The sequence below is a fragment of the Nycticebus coucang genome, chromosome 5 (assembly GCF_027406575.1).
Source record: "Nycticebus coucang isolate mNycCou1 chromosome 5, mNycCou1.pri, whole genome shotgun sequence".
Taxonomy (NCBI): Eukaryota; Metazoa; Chordata; class Mammalia; order Primates; family Lorisidae; genus Nycticebus; species Nycticebus coucang.
The window spans coordinates 48,655,916-48,673,565 of NC_069784.1; the positions used below are offsets into that span (position 1 = coordinate 48,655,916).

The window sequence follows — 17,650 nt, forward strand, 5'->3', positions numbered from 1 at the left end:
ACCATTTCTGATTGATGAAATTAGAGATCTTATTCTTTTTTTCCTGGTTAGGTTGGCCAAAGTTTTATCTATTTTATTGACCTTTTCAAAAAACCAACTTTTGAATTTACTGATCTGTTGTATAATTCTTTTGTTTTCAATTTAATTTAATTCTGCTCTGATTTTGGTTATTTCTTTTCTTCTGCTGTCTTTGGGGTTGGAGTGTTCTTCCTTCTCCAGTTGCTTGAGATGTCCTATTAAGCTATTAACTTCCTCTCTTTCCATCTTCTTGAGGAAGGCTTGCAGTGCTATAAATTTCCCTGTTAGGACTACCTCTGCAGTATCCCAGAGGTTCTGGTAATTCAGTCTTGATTGTTGTTTTGTTCCAAAAATATGGTGATTTCCTTGTTAATCTCGTCTATAACCCAACCATCTTTCAGCATAAGGTTGTTTACCTCCCATGTTTTTTGTATGGGTATGCAGGTTCCTGTTGTTATTGAATTCAACTTTTATTCCATGGTGTTCTGAGAAGATGCAAGGAATAATTTATTTTTTTTAATTTGCTGAGGTTAGATTTGTGGCCTAGGATGTGGTCGATTTTGGAGTATGTTCAGTGGCCTGATGAGAAGAATGTGTATTCAGTTTTGTTGGGATGAAATGTTCTGTAGATGTCTGTTATGTCCAGATGTTGAATGGTTAAGTTTAAATCTAAAACTTAGTTGTTTAGCTTCTTTTTGAAGGATCTATCCAGCACTGCTAAAGGGGTGCTAAAATCTCTAACTATTACCAACTGGAGGAAATCAAGTTTCTCATGTCTGTTAGAGTTTCTCTTATAAATTGAGGTACGTTCTGGTTGGGTGCATAAACATTAATAATTGAAATCTCATCATATTGAGTATTATCTTTTACAAATATGAAGTGTCCATCCTTATCCTTCCTTATTTCGGTTGGTTTAAAGCCTATTGCATCTGCAAATAGGATTGCAACGCCTGCTTTTTTCTGCTTTCCATTTGCCTGGCGTATACAAGACCATCACTTCCTTGAGTCTATATTTGTCTTTTAATGTAAGATGCAATTCTTGTATGCAGCAGATATCTGGCTTGAGTTTTTGTGCCCAGTGAGCCAACCTGTGCCTCTATAGAGGAGAATTTAAATATTCACATTAATTGAGAATATTGATAAGCCTTTTGAGAGTCTGGTGGACATTTTTAATCCTTTTGCAACTGTGGAAGTTGGAATTTGATAAAAAATTTTCTGTGGGGGGTTTACTTTTGTGGTGGAGGATTACGCTGGTCTTTATGGAGGATAGGTCTGAGAATATACTGGACAGCTGGTTTAGTTATGGCAAATTTCTTCAACATGTGAATGTCATTGAAGTATTTAAGTTCTCCGTCATAAATGAAACTCAGTTGAGCTGAGTACAGGATTCTGGGTTGAAAGTTATTTTGTTTAAGGAGATTAAAAGTTGATGACCATCCTCTTCTAGCTTGAAAGGTTTCAGCAGAGAAATTTGCAGTTATTCTAATATTCTTGCCCTTGTAGGTGATGATTTTTTTTTGTCTGGCTCCTTTCAGAATTTTCTCCTTCATATTAACTTTTGTGAAATTGATTATGATGTGTCTGGAGGATGTCTCATTTGGGTTGAGTTGTGCTGGAGTTCTGAAACTGTCTGCTATCTGAATTTCAGAATCTCTTGGCATGTCTGGAAAGTTCTCCTTCATAATCTCATGGAGAAGAGACTCCGTGCCTTGTGAAGCTGCTTCATCGCTTTCCGGGATCCCTATGAGATGAATATTGGTTTTCTTCTAATTATCGCATAGCTCTCTGAGAGAGTGATCTATTTTTGCCTTCCATTTCTCTTCCTCTTTGAGAGTTTGGGAGCATTCGAAAGCTTTGTCTTCAATGTCAGAAATCCTTTCTTCTGCTTGTGCATTCTGTTACTGAGGGACTCTACTGTGTTCCTCAGATCTTTGAGGGCTGCAACTTCTTGTCTCAATGTGTCAAAATCTTTGGTCATTTGGTCTTTGAATTCGTTGAATTCTTGAAACATCTTTTGGGTTACTGCTTGGAATTCTAATTCGATCTTATTTGCTATTCAGATTCTGAATTCGATTTCTGACATCTCAGCTATTTGTTTGTGCATGGGATCTTGTGCTGTGTCTGCCTCATTGTTCCTTGGGGGAGTTGATCTACTCTGATTATTCATATTGCCAGAGTATTTCCATTGATTTCGACTCATAATTGTTTTTCACCGTTGCCTCTGGCCGTCCTCAGAGTTGGGGAGTTGTCTCTCCAAGATTAGACCCCAGCGGGATCACTCCATTCTTGCTGGATCTTTGTAGGGAGTGACCCTGTGTAGCTCCTCTGGGGCTGCCCCAGCCAGGGAGTTCTGGTTGTAGGAGCAGCTTTGGAGTGTGACACACCTAGTTCCAGCAACAGGGCAGGTAGGTGTACACGGTTCTGAGAGTACTTGGCGCTCAGTGACTTTGGCACAGAGAGCTCAAGGTTCTAGCAGTCTCTGGCCAGGAGAAGGGCTCCACACAGAGGCAGTGAGGGCTCCGGAGGGCATGCGGCTACCAGAGTACCTGGTCAGACGAGCGGGCCGGTGTGGAGGCAGGGAGGGTACAGGAGGGGGGATGCAGGGTTGCACAGCTCCTGGAGTTCCTGGTCAGGGCGTGCGGAGGCCAGATGGGCACAGGTCACGGGTCGCAGCGCAGCTTATCAGGTTCCGGACGGGCGCTGATTGCATATCGTGGCGCAGCTCTTACAGAGGTCCGGGCGAGCACCCATTGCGGTGTGCAGTGCCACTGTTATGGAGGTCTTGGCGGGCACCAATCACGGTTCCCATCGCAGCTCTTATGGAGGTCCAGGCGGGGCTGATTGTGTGTCATGGCGCAGGTCTTCTGGAGGTCCGGAGGGTGCCGATTGCGGGTCGCGGCACAGCTCTATTTTAATTTTTTGAGACAGAGTCTCACTATGTTGCCCTTGGTAGAGTGCTGTGGTGTCACAGCTCACAGCAACCTCAAACTCTTGGGCTTAAGCAATTCTCTTACCTCAGCCTCCCAAGTAGCTGGGAGTAGAGGCACCTGCCACAACACCTGGCTATTTTTCTTGTTGTTGTAGTTATCATTGTTGTTTAGCAGGCCCAGGCCAGGTTTGAACCTGCCAGCCCTGGTGTATGTGGCACACGCTCTAACCACCTGAGCTACAGATGCCACCTGTCCTTTCATTCCTTTTTTTTTTGAAACAAGTTTCAGTATGTTGCCCTCAGTAGAGTGCCATGGCATTACAGCTCACAGCAACCTCGAACTCTTGGGCTTAAGTGATTCTCTTGCCTCCACCTCCCAAGTAGTTGGGACTATAGGTGCCCGCCACAATGCCCGGCTATTTTTTGGTTGTAGTTGTCATTGTTGTCCGGCAGACCCAGGCTGGGTTCGAACCTGACAGCTCCAGTGTATGTTGTTGGCATCCTAGCTGCTGAGCTAGGGGCACTGAGTCTATCCTTTCATTCTTGAATAAATGACTCACAAGTGTCTTGAAAAGTAAATACTTTTCTCTGTTGCTCTGTGTCTGCACTGAGCGCCCCCACAGGATGCCATAGCATTGTGGTGCACAGTGTATGCCACACTGTGGGGTGATCTTGGTTTACCCAGTTGTGACGTCAGTAGCTTAAAAACTCCCCGAGAGCAAGAGCTTTATCTTACTTGGTACCTCGTACCTTATCTTATGAAAATGGTTGAATTCTAGTGTAGACTTCACCTTCGGCTTCAAACTGATAAGGACCTGGTTTACTGATCACCTGCCCCTGATGCCCCACTGATCCCCTAAGATTCAATATGCTCAGAAAAGAACTCGTCTTCATCCCCTTTCCAAAACCTTCTCTTTCTATTTGTGACCTCACTGATGGCATCATTATCCTGTCATGCAAGCCAGAGACCTAGGCACCACACTTAATTCTTTTTCCTGCTTCTCCTATGTATTTTAATGAGCCTCCAACTCCAGCTGAATTTATCCATTAAATATTTTAAATTTCACCACTCCAAGTGCCCTTGCTCTGGCCTGACCATTTCTCATTTGGAATACTGCAACCATCTGTTATCTCTTCTTGCCATAGTCTTTCTCCTTCCAAATCATTCTTCACACAGCTAATGCAGAAAGGAGATCACATCATTTGTTTCCTTAAAACTCGTTTCCCCAATGCATAACTGATAAAGACTACATTCCACAGCATGCAACATAAGACCTTGAGACATCTTGCCTCTACCTTTCTCATTTTTATCACTCAGAGCCTCGCATTTTATGCAACAACACTAAACACCCAATGCTATTTTTTACTTACATGTCCTTGCCCAGACTTGCATGACTATTGCCACTTGCCTTTCTCTTAGCAAATCCTAATAATCTTTTAAAATAATCTCACCTTATGTATCTCTTCCCATGGGAAGCATTTCCTAATCACAGGCCAGGCTGGACCTATCCTACCCCTCCCACACCTTCATTAATGCACTTATTATCTGAATTTTCTCCACAAAGAAATGAGCTCCTTGAGGAAACAATCATGACTTGATCACCAGTGGATTCCCAGAACTTAATACTAAATGAGACATGATAGACACTCAAAAAAGGTCACTGGAAGGGTGAATGTAGAGATAAATCAAGTGAAACAAGAGACAGCAAAAAAGGTAAATATACCTTATTTTTTCAAATTCAAAAGTGCTTTTATAATACGTAGGCAGCTACATATACTCTAAACAGATGTTTCACATACATTAACTTATTTAATTATCACAAAAATCCTGTGATATTGGTACTACTAACTTGCCAAAGATATAAAACTGGGAAATATTAGAAGCTAAATTGGACAAAGCACTCTAAAAATAAAGTTTAATAAGATAAAGAACCGACTTTCCAAAATGTCTTGAAATCAAATTGAAACATAATAAACCTACATACAATAAAACATGGAACTCTCACAACTCACTCAGTAACAGCCACTAGGTAAGGCTGTCCACCTGTTTCTAGGTCAGGTGCACATCCAAACTTTTCTAGCCAGCAGTAGTTTTCCATTCAGCCTCCGAGAGCTAACACAGCAGAACACCTCTACTCATATAAGATTTCATGTGCAGCGACAGCAGTTTAGCAGAAAAAAGCTAAACTGAACAAAATGTTCTTCTAGGTTTGTTTTGTTTCCAATAAAGACTTTTTCAATGAATGATGGCAAATTCCACTAGCCAAATATACACATAATTAGGGTTTGTTTGCTGGAAATTCATCAAATTTATGATGATGAGATAAAGGCAAACAGTTAAAAGCAAAAATAAGATTTAAACAATAACAACTAGCAAAATACCTCTTCAAGATCAGTAACTGCAAATACTACTTTTTCAATGGTCTCCCCATGAATCTCTAGGAATCTCCTTACAGTGCCTGAGGAAAAGAAAAGAGAAAGATTATTCAATAAGTAAAAATTACTTATATGTAAAGAGAAACTCCTCAGAGTTTTACTTTTAGAATGGACTACTTCATTCAGGCCTCTTCTCTATGATACCTGATCAGTTGGGCCTGCCCAGAAACCTGCAAAACACTCTTCTCTGGTTTGTTTTCCTCCAAAGCAATGCTACAGATGGTTCATGGAGTTACCTGTTTACCTTGTGTCCTCTCCGCCCTCTCCTCCTCATCCTCTAGTTGCACAACAGAAGGAGCTTTATTTCTCCTTTACCCAGGATATTCTTCTTATTCCCTGAGGCCTCTCTGTTTGACCAGAATGATCTAGCACAGTGTCTTTCTACTTACTGAGTTACAGGTATTCAATGTCCTATTGAGTCTTTCATCTTCTGATAAACCTCACTAAAACAAAGCAGAATCATTTTTTTTTTTACTTTGTGTTATCCTGGTTATCTTCTATCAACTTCTTAATAGTAAGACCTAGTGTCCTTTTCTCCGTTTTTAACTTACTGGATCCTTCCCCGGCTTTAGTCCTTTGCATAAGCCTTCACCTTTTAAAAATACTGTCCTCCGGCTGGGCGTGGTGGCTCATGCCTGCAGTAATCCTAGCACCCTCCTAGGACGAGATAGGTGGACAGATTGAGCTCAAGAGTTTAAGACCAGCCTGGGCAAGAGTGAGACCCTGTCTCTTGTAAAAATAGAAACATCAACCAGTGTCATGGGAGGTTGATGCAAGAGCATCACTTGAGTATAGGAGTTTGAGGCTGCTGTCAGCTATCACACCAGGGTGACAGAGTAAGATTGTATTTTTTTTTTTTTTAAAGTAAAATTAAATACATAAATAAAATGTTGCCCTCCAGGATTCTGTCCTCTATATTTTTTATTTCCTTGACATGCATATTCTCCTTAGCTCACTAATTTGATGGTTGGGTACTACCTCAAATGCGGATGGCTCCCAAATCTTTATATTCTGTTTTTTAAACAAAAGACTTGAATTCCCTAGCACTATACTAGGCATATCTCTCAAGATAACCCCAGAGATTTCAAACTCAACATGTCCATACCTAGTTCTAAAAGAGCCAAGTCCTCATCTCCATCTTCTTGCCCCTAAACCTGCTCCTTTTCTTGTATTTATCTCACTTACCAACATCCAACCAATCACACATGCTAAAATCCTGAGTTTCCTTTGACACTTCCTTTACCCCTTCTTCCATCCTATGTTTTCAAATGGATTTCTTACTTCATTTATTTCCACTGCTGGTATGTATTTCTAAAATTTATTTCTTCTCTCTTCCAGCTACTTTCAGGTTCTCAATACGCAGACTTTGGCAATTAACTCTTCTCTTTGTTTCCCAAATCTACACATTCACTGTTGCCTGAATTCTTATGTTCTCTTCCTCACTAAACACTTGTGATAGCTCTGCACCACTTTATAGGTTAAGATTTAAAGTCCCTAGTATGATTCTCCATATTTTGATCCCAACTATTTTCCCCCATTCTGCTCCTTAGTCCTATTTCCAATTGTTCTTCTCACATCTTATGTTTTAGCCAAATCTGCTTCTATTTTGTACTCAAAACACGCCACTTCCATGCTGTTCTGTCTTTGCTCCCATGGTTCCCTTTGACTAGAACTCCATTCACCTATCATTCCTACTAATTTCTCAAGACCAGCCGAAAGCCATCTCCCTTAGGCAGAACTCCACCCTTCCTCGTGCTCCTCCCGAAATCTTTTCAACATCCTTCTATTTATGAACTTCTCATAGTATTTTATGGTAGATTGAGCTTTTGAAGACTGAAAATATATTACATTAATATTACTTTAATTAAGCTCTAGCACCCCTTAATGATTTGATGTGCAATGATTCAAAAGCAATTAATGACAGAATTAACAATTTATGATTCTGGCTATAAATATACTGCCTGCCTTGTTCAGCATTCTATCTCAAGAGCCTAATTTGTTGAAAGAGAGAACAAACATTCATAACTCTCCCTCTGTTAGGCAATAAATTTATTTTTCATTTCTCCTTCTATTCCAAAAATGAACTTCTAAAAACAGATTTTGTTTTCCTATTTACTTTGACATCAAGTGTCAATGTCCACACATAAAGTTTCTCAGCATATAATTTTGGAAGACAAAATACAAGGCCAAATACTAACAAAATTGAATTCCCTCAGCATAGTTCATTTAGAAAAGTAATTCTGCAAAAAGGGGGAAAAAAGAATGATGTCATGACTCTAAGGTTTTAGAACTTACTGCCAGTTCACACCATCTTTTCAAAGTTTCATCTGTACACTATTTTCTGCCACCAACCAGAATGTCATGTGCTTATCATCTAGCAGGAGTCCTCGAACTTTTTAAACAGGGGGCCAGTTCACTGTCCCTCAGACGTTGGAGGGCCAGATTATAGTTTAAAAAACAAACTATGAACAAATTCCTATGCATACTGCACATAACTTATTTTGAAGTAAAAAAACAAAAGGGGAACAAATACAATCACACTGCCTCATGTGGCCTGTGGGCCGCAGTTTGAGGACCCCTGAACCATTCAACTGGTGAGAATGACACCTGGGACATTAAAATTCCTCCATTTTAATGGAAAACACAGAACAAACATCTCCATTTTTTTCTCCCTAACATATCCTCTTGTATACAGAACAGAGCCTAGCACATAGCAGTCACTCAGATTTTTGTTGAACAAATAAATAGCCTGATACATTTATTATAATGTGGATGTTTCTTTAGAATTTTTTTTGGCCGGGGCTGGGTTTGAACCCGCCACCTCCGGCATATGGGACCGGCGCCCTACTCCTGAGCCACAGGCGCCGCCCAAGAATTTTTTTTTTTTTGAGACAGAGTCTGACTTTATGCTATTGGTAGAGTGCTGGGCATCATAGCTCACAGCAGCCTCAAACTCTTGGGCTCAAAGTGATCCTCTTGCCTCAGCTCCTCTGGTAACTGTGACTACAGGCACCTACCACAACATCTGGCTATTTCTTTAAAATTTTCTTGGAGAACTGTACACAAACTAAGAAAAAAAAAGGGGTAAGTCTCAGTATATCAATATCTAAGAAGATAATACTTAGATTTCAAATAAAATAAATTTTGACAATGGTTTGATAAGTAAGAAAGCTTCTGATACTTTAAGACGTAGTTATATCATTTGATTTGTTCTTGGCCTGTATATGCTACAGAAGTGTACAAGCCATGTTGTTTTCCAAATGCTTGGGAAAGTATTCAAGCGAAGGGCATCACTGTCTGTGTATGTGTGTGTGTTTGAATAAGATCTATAGTTTTGCAACTAGATTTAAGGTGTAATATGTTAAATAGACCTTATGCAATATAAGTTAACTTGGTCACTTTAGGAGTTAGTTCCTTTTTGCTAATTCCTAGAAATGGCATCATCAAAGTCTCTCACACCTACTATTGATCTTTATCTGCTTTTACCAATTATTCTCAAAATTGACCTGTCTAATGGTACTACGCCAATTAATTTATCTGAGACCACAGAGCTACAGCTGGACTGGTAGAATTGGAACTAAAAACCTGTCTTCTTGAATCTCTATTCAGACTCTTTTCTATAAAATGATGCTGCCTCTTTAAAGTCTAATCCTTATGATTACTTTAGTAAGAACTAGAGATATAAAAGAAGCTATGAGATGACAGGGTAAGGACTAAGAGAAATCTGAGAATGCAAAGACTGGTTAAAAGCCTTGCCAAGAGGAATGATATCAAGGCAGGAACTTTGCTTGGGTAATGCACCATTTAGAAGACATATAGGTTATAATATTGTAGTCTTCCACTGAAGCGGTTCTCACTTAAGCATAACGAATTATCTAGTATGACAGACAGGTAACTGGACTTAGGAGTCAGAAGGTGTGAATACGTGTTCCAAGTCTGTATAATCCTGACAATATGATTAATTTCTGAGTCTCTTAATTTGTGCAATGGACCCCATACTACCTAAAATGCAGAGTTGTTTACAGAAGTTAAATAGAATTTATTTGGCCCTTTTTTAAACACTTTGACATACAGAAGCACTGGAAATACAAAGATGAAAAGATAAGTCTGCCCCTGCAGCTCAGTCTACTGTATATAAACTCCAACTATACAATACATAAATTCTACATCCTTGAGCAGCAAGGGTATTAGTTTTTGCAATAGTTTATAAGTTTAGACTATGCAAGACTGAATAGGACCTTAACCTAAATTCTAGGCTATACAATAATGACTATATACAGTGGAATATTTTTGTAATTTTTAGTGGCTATAAGGCTTTTAGCTCCTCATCTTTAAATTCTAGGGGCAGAATGAGGTCCTAAAGATTATGTAGTATAGTTTCTCTCCCAAAAGATAAATGTTTTCTATAATATCTGCAACAGATGGTCACGTAGCCACTGCACTAAAATATTTTTCTGCCACAGTTTTATCTCAGATGAGTCTGAAATCTTCCTTATAACATGGTTGTAGACCTTGTCTTGTACAGCTACAGTTCTTCTCCACAATCCTGATGAGGCCCTGAAGACATCCTGAACAAACATGCAAATTCTGTATTTATATACATTTTTCCTGAAAAAGATCCACAGTATTTTTTCAGCAGATGCTCAGTGTAGTTTATGATGAGTCTGCCAAGAATTGTTGCTCAAAAAACGCGGCACAAATAAGTCCACAATGAAACACCGCTAATGTTTTAAAGTATCTGTCCTCTAATTTGTCACACAGAACTGCATATGAAACTTGAGATGGGATCTGAACCTGAGTACACACAGTGAGATCGCAGCTCTTTTGAACTGAACACCATATTTTGATAGCACATATATGACATTTTGGTTCACACTGAGTCAAGTCTTTTTTAAAAAAATCCAAATGCAGGGTTTTATATTCAATAGCACATATGAAAGTGGCTATTTAAAATGCAAAGTGATGTCTAAATATGATGTTATGAAATCTGCTTTGATTACATTTGTTGCAGCTAAGATTATTCTGAATTGTGATTCAAATCCCTGATGGACTGCCCATACTTCCTAGTCTTAGTATCACTTTCAAATTTAATAGATAAGTCACTTTGAACCTATTCTGGTTCCGGGGACTACCTGATCTGTGAATCCTATTTTGCTCAGTTAACCTCTGTTAAATTTAATAGGCAAGTCTTCTAACTAAGGCTTTATTCACACAGATAAAAATGTCAACCCAAGAAAGTAAAGTGAGAGCTCTGCAACTTGTCACTAGAAACTTCTCTCCAGGTGCCATCATCAGGTAATCAATGAATGCTCTGTGGCTGTAACTATTTAATTAATGATAAAAAAAATAAATGTTTCAGATTCAACTTCTGTGCAGCGTTTCCAAGGTTACTCACGAAGTGCGATGTGTGTTGCATCTTCTAAAGGGTAGCCTCGTTTTGCAGAATTAATGACGCAGAAGCCAACAGAAGACATTGATTGCTCTCTGTAATCAAACAGGAAACAAAAATGGTACTATAAACATTTGTAATACATACATAATGATATGGAATTTCTAAACACAGCTTAACTTCTCTTTCCCTATTTCTTCAACAAATCTACTATAATAGCTAATCCATTTGCATTATTTAATAATTATACTGATATACAATTTAATTGCAAATTACACTCTTTGGAGTATATATTTCAAATAAAAACAGAATAAAATGGGAATTGATTAAATTCTCAAGTCACCCAAATCCTCCCATTGATCTTAGTAAGTTTGAAAAGATAATTGATTAATTCTATCTCTAGGGTATTCCTAAATTATCTAAGTTCCTCAAAATTTGACTTCCACAGCTAAGTTTTATCTTTATAACTGGGGCATTTAACAACCTAAACATGTCATGTCCATAAAATGATCAGACCATACTTTGCCAGCTGAAGCACATTTCTGTAGCAGCTGTACAGGGAACTCTCAGCTGCTGTGCGATAGCGGCTCTTGTATTTAGGTCCCACTGTGTGAATGATGAACCGGGCAGCCAGATTAAACCCTTTTGTCAACTTTGCTTCACCTGTTCGGCAACCTGGGAACAATGAAAACATACATAAGTCTGGAGGTATTAGGAAAAAAAAAATGTCAAACCATAAAAGAGAGAAAGTATTAAGAACTTTGAGACATTTCAGTTTAAAATATGGATTCAATACAAGCATTTACCTCTGTTTATTCTGTTCCCAAAGTGACAGAGAAGCAATATAGCAAGTCTAAGTACAGAGACCAACAGAATAAGACAGAACATGAAGCAGATAAGCATCATCCAAGCCTTGGAAGGTGGAGAGTCCGTGGAATAATACCTGACTTGGAGCAGAGAACTCCGCCTGCCTGCAGACATGGCATAACCAACACAAAGGAAGGAAAAAATATGCAAGCAGGAATGAAAAGTTCAATGGAAGGGTTAAAACTAAAGTGGAGGAAATCTTCCAGAAGAATGAAATAAAATGACAATAAGAGATAGCAGATAAGAAAATTGAAGGATTAAATATAGAAGTACAACATCCAATGGATTCCTTCGGAGAGAACAGAAAATACAGAAGGAAGGAAATTATTAAAGAAATAAAATAAGAAATTTCCCAGAACTAAAAGATATGAATTTCTAGACGTAAAAAGCCCAAAGAATACCCAAACCACAAGGTGGCATATCACTGTGAAACTTCAGAACACCAGAAACAAAGATGAGATTATAGTTTCCAAGAAGAAACTGGTAACATACAAAGAATCAGTAATAAGAATAGCATGAGATTTCTCACCAGCCCTATGCAAAATTGAAAACAAGGAAACAATATCTTCAAAATTGTGGAAAATGATTTCTGTATTAGAATTCTATTTCCAAGTAAACTATCAATTAAATACAAAGTAAGCTCTTAGTAATTTTGCCCTGTTGCACTCTTCTCAGAAATCTCCTAGTAGATTTACCGACAAAAATGAAGGCATATATCAAGAAAGAAAAATGCATGAGATACAGGAAACTGAGGATCCAATCTGTTAAACAGAAAAAAGGATTTCCCAGGATGATGTTAAAAAGTTCCAGTTCCAGGACAGTAACTGTGCGGTAGGCATAGAGTATAGTCTAGACAGGAAGGATAGGATGGAAGAAAAAAACATGGAAGGGAAAGATAAATTAAAGTGTCTAACTTTATTGAAAGGAAGTTTATAGCAGTACTTAAAAATCTGCGGTCAAGGCTAGGCACAATGGCTTTGGCCTGTAACCCCAGTACTTTGAAAGGCTGAGGCGAGAGAGGATCACTTAGGCCAGGAGTTCCTTGGCAATGTACCAAGACTCCATGTGTACAAAAGAAAAAAAATGAGCCAGGCATGGTAGTGTGTGTCTGTAGTCTCAGCTCTTTGGGAGTCTGAAAGGAAGGATTGTTTGAGCCCAGGAATTCAAGTTTGCAGTGAGCCATTGTCACACTACCCTACTCCAGCCTGGACAATAGAGTAAGACTCTATCTCTAAAAAAAAAAATAAATAAATTACACAAAAATTAAATCTATTAGTAACCTAGAAGAGAAAGATTGTATACAAAGAATACTAATACGTTTTTTATCAGCTATAAGCAACATTTATGTAGTCATAATGTTAATGCCAAATATCGATTTAATCAAAATTATGACAGGACAATGTATGGGTATTACATGTGTTTGTAAAAGGGAAGAGTAGAGGAAATAGAGTTTAATCTTTCACTTCCACAGTAGTAAGTCAACAGATAATGAAAAAATAAAGACAGTTGTTTCAGCATATTATTTGGAAATAAAAGGTTAATAATATAAGGCAATTAAAAGGATTCAAAGTATTTGCCACTGGAGAGAAGAAATTGAGGTAGGAAAGAGAAAGACAGATGATTGTTAAGTTCTTTTATCAATTGTGAAATAAAATGTACAGAATTTAAAAAATATATACACTGACCAATGAATAACTACAGGCACAAAATGATAAAATAGAGATAGGCAGAAAAACTCATTTGTTACCATTTGAGGCAGCTATTAACCCAGTTCTTTATTCGGTGATTGAAAGAATTAAGCATGTATTTTGCCTCTCCAACAGAAAGTATAATTCAGAGTAACTAAATAATACCAGTTAATGAGGAAAAGCTTCACTGTGTAAGAACACCAGTTAGAAAAATTGGATGTAATCACAGATTTTGGAAAATACAACTTGATAATCTTCACTAAAGTATTGGTTCAGACAAAGATTATCAATTCAAAGCTGAAACTGTTAGGTGAATGTACCATGAAGAACTGGACATTCATAGAGCCTAAAGATACCACATAGATTAGTTTTCATTCAGAAAGAGTAAAATACAACCATACGAATGCAAGGAACAAACTGTTACCACTGCAATCCAGAGGGGCATCTTAGGATGGTCCACTAAAAGGCCAATCAAACTTTATATATCTTCTAATAAAATGCAACACTGAGTGTACAACACACTATCACTTATGACATGTTTTCCAAAACTTAATTCCATTAGCTATAAACTCCAGGTGCACGAAACAGAAACTAAATGGCAAATAAATAAGACAAATGTAGAAAGTGGGACATCTCATAAAACAATTGGACAGTTCACTCAAATCACTATCATGAACAGAGTGCTGGATTACAAAAACTACACACACAAATTAAAAAACAACAATACGATGAAGTGTATGGTCCTGGATTGGATACTGGTTTGGATAAAAGGATGGTTTGGATAAAGGATGATTCTACATCAGCTGGAAAGTTTAAGTATGATCTTAGTACTACATGTTTAACTTGTGAAATTAAAAAGTGGAATTCATTTGCTAAAGAAGGCACATTTCGGAACAATATGTACATAATTATCTTATTTTGAGAACAGCACACATGTAACTATTCTATTATGGTAACAAACGATATAAGATGTGTGTTTACACCTACACCTGCAAAAGATTTTCACTAATGTGTTAATAGTAGTGATCTTCGTGTGGTGGAAATACTATGTTTTTCTTTATTTTTAGCTTGTGCGTATATAATTTTCTACAATTTACATTTTCTATGACAAGAAAATGATTATTTAAAAGAAATGATATGAATGTATTATTTTGATTTTTTTAAAAAAGCAACCATATCAGGTGAGGTTGCCCACTGTCTCCACTGCTTTTCAACATTGTAATGAAAGTCTTAGCCATCGCAATCAGAGAAGGCAATCAAAGGTATCCAAATAGGATCAGAGGAAATCAAACTCTTACTCTTTGCTGATGATATGATCTTATACCTGGAAAACCCCAGAGACTCAACTACAAAACTCTTAGAAGTGATCAAGGAATATAGCAGCATCTCAGGATACAAAATCAATACTCACAAATCAATAGCTTTTATATATACCAACAATACTCAAGCTGAAAAAAACAGTCAAGGACTCTATTCCTTTTACAGTAGTACCAAAGAAGATGAAATATTTGGGAATTTACCCTAACAAAAGACGTGAAAGATCTCTATAAATAGAACTATGAAACTCTGAGATAAGAAATAGCTGAAGATGTTAACAAATGGAAGAACATACCATGTTCTTGGTTGGGAATAATCAACATTGTTAAAATGTCCATACTTCCCAAAGCAATATACAAATTTAATGCAATCCCTATTAAAGCACCACTGTCATACTTCAAAGGTTTGGAAAAGATAGTACTTCATTTTATATAAAATCGGAAAAAACCTCAAATAGCCAAGACATTACTCATAAACAAAAACAAATCAGGAGGAATCACGCTGATTCCAGACTATCAGGAATCAGGCTATACCGGACTTCAGGCTATGCTATAAATCTATAGTGATCAAAACAGCATGGTACTGGCACAAAAATAGGTAGATGTATGAAGCAGAATAGAGAACCAAAAGATGAACCCAGCTACTTATCATCATTTGATCTTTGATAAGCCTATCAAAAACATGAATTGGGGGAAAGGTTCTCTATTTAACAAATGGTTGTGTGTGAATTGACTGGCGACTTGTAGAAGACTGAAACTGGATCCACACCTTTCACCATTAACAAAAATTAACTCACTGGATAAAAGATTTAAACTTAAGACATGAAACTATTAAGATTCTTGGAGAGAGTGCAGGGGAAACACCTGAAGAAATTGTACTGGGAGAATATTTCATGAGGAGGACCCCCCAGGCAACTGAAGCAACACCAAAAATACATTACTGGGATCTGATCAAATTAAAAAGCTTCTGCACAGCGAAAAACACAGTAAGCAAGCAAGCAGATAGCCCTTAGAATGGGAAAAGATATTTGCAGGTTATGTTTCTGACAAAAGTTTGATAACTAGAATCCACGGAGAATTCAAACTTATTACAAGAAAAGAACAAGTGATTCCATTTCGCTGTCGCCAAGAGACTTGAACAGAAGCTTCTCTGCAGAAGATGGGTACATGGCCTCCAGACACATGAAAAAATGCTCTTCAGTTTTGAGATTTTGTGATGTGGGCCATTCTCACTGGGGTTAGATGATATCTCAGGGTTGTTTTGATTTGCATTTCTCTAATATATAGAGATGATGAACATTTTTTCATGTGTTTGTTAGCCATTCGTCTGTCGTCTTTAGAGAAAGTTCTATTCATGTATCTTGCCCATTGATATATGGGATTGTTGGCTTTTTTCACGTGGATTAATTTGAGTTCTCTATAGATCCTAGTTATCAAGCTTTTGTCTGATTGAAAATATGCAAATATCCTTTCCCATTGTGTAGGTTGTCTCTTTGCTTTGGTTATTGTCTCCTTAGCTGTACAGAAGTTTTTCAGTTTAATGAAGTCCCATTTGTTTATTTTTGTCATTGTTGCAATTGCCATGGCAGTCTTCTTCATGAAGTCTTTCCCCAGGCCAATATCTTCCAGTGTTTTTCCTATGCTTTCTTGGAGGATTTTTATTGTTTCATGCCTTAAATTTAAGTCCTTTATCCATCATCTCAAAACTGCAGATGCTGGCGTGGATGTGGAGAGAAGGGAACACTTTTACACTGTTGGTGGGACTGCAAACTAGTACAACCTTTCTGGAAGGAAGTATGGAGAAACCTCAAAGCACTCAAGCTAGACCTCCCATTTGATCCTGCAATCCTATTACTGGGCATCTACCCAGAAGGAAAAAAATCCTTTTATCATAAGGACACTTGTATTAGACTGTTTATTGCAGCTCAATTTACAATCGCCAAAATGTGGAAACAGCCTAAATGCCCACCAACCCAGGAATGGATTAACAAGCTGTGGTATATGTATACCATGGAATACTATTCAGCCATTAAAAAAAACGGAGACTTTACATCCTTCGTATTAACCTGGATGGAAGTGGAAGACATTATTCTTAGTAAAGCATCACAAGAATGGAGAAGCATGAATCCTATGTACTCAATTTTGATATGAGGATAATTAATGACAATTAAGGTTATGGGGGGGAAGCAGAAAGAGGGACAGAGGGAGGAGGGTGGGGCCTTGGTGTGTGTCACACTTTATGGGGGCAAGACATGATTGCAAGAGGGACTTTACCTAACAATTGCAATCAGTGTAACCTGGCTTATTGTACCCTCAATGAATCCCCAACAATAATAAAAAAAAAAAGAAAAAATGCTCTTCATCTTTAATCATCAGAGAAATGCATATCAAAACCACTTTGAGATATCATCTAACTCCAGTAAGAATAGCCCATATGACAAAAGCCCCAAACTACAGATGTTGGCAGGGATGCGGAGAGAAGGGAACGCTTCTGCACTGCTGGTGGGATTGCAAATTAACACATCCCTCTGGAAAGAAGTTTGGAGAACACTTAGGCAACTAAAAGTTGACTTGCTGTCTGATCCTGCAATTTCTCTACGAGGTATAAATCCAGATGACCAAAAATTGCTCTACAACAACGATATTTGCACAGGAATGTTTATTGCAGCCCAATTCATAATTGTCAAGTCATGGAAGCAACCCAAGTGCCCAATGACCCATGAATGGATTAACAAACTGTGTATATGTATACCATGGAATACTATGCAGCCATAAAAAAGACAGAGACTTCACCTCTTTTATGTTGACATGGATAGAGCTAGATCATATTCTTCTTAGTAAAGTGTCTCAGGAATGGAAAAAGAAATACCCAATGTACGCAATACGATTATGAAATCAATATATAACCACCCACACTTTCACACAAAAGATAAAACACAATTATAGCCCAGAAAGAAAGAGAGAAGGGGGGGGGGGTGAGGGAGACAGGTGGAAGGAGGGACTGTGT

At 37.9% G+C, this 17,650-nt stretch overlaps 1 protein-coding gene across 3 annotated transcripts in view; it reads right to left on the bottom strand.

Moving 5' to 3' along the window:
• Window positions 1-17,650, bottom strand: part of GDAP2 (ganglioside induced differentiation associated protein 2) — a 77,413-nt gene that overhangs the window by 48,273 nt on the left and 11,490 nt on the right. For all 3 annotated transcript variants that reach the window (XM_053591258.1, XM_053591260.1, XM_053591259.1), the window contains exons 4-6: window positions 11,294-11,447; window positions 10,779-10,867; window positions 5,330-5,406 (exon numbers count right to left, since the gene is read on the bottom strand). In XM_053591258.1, the coding sequence (XP_053447233.1) occupies window positions 5,330-5,406; window positions 10,779-10,867; window positions 11,294-11,447 (320 nt within the window). The remainder of the gene's footprint in view (window positions 1-5,329; window positions 5,407-10,778; window positions 10,868-11,293; window positions 11,448-17,650) is intronic.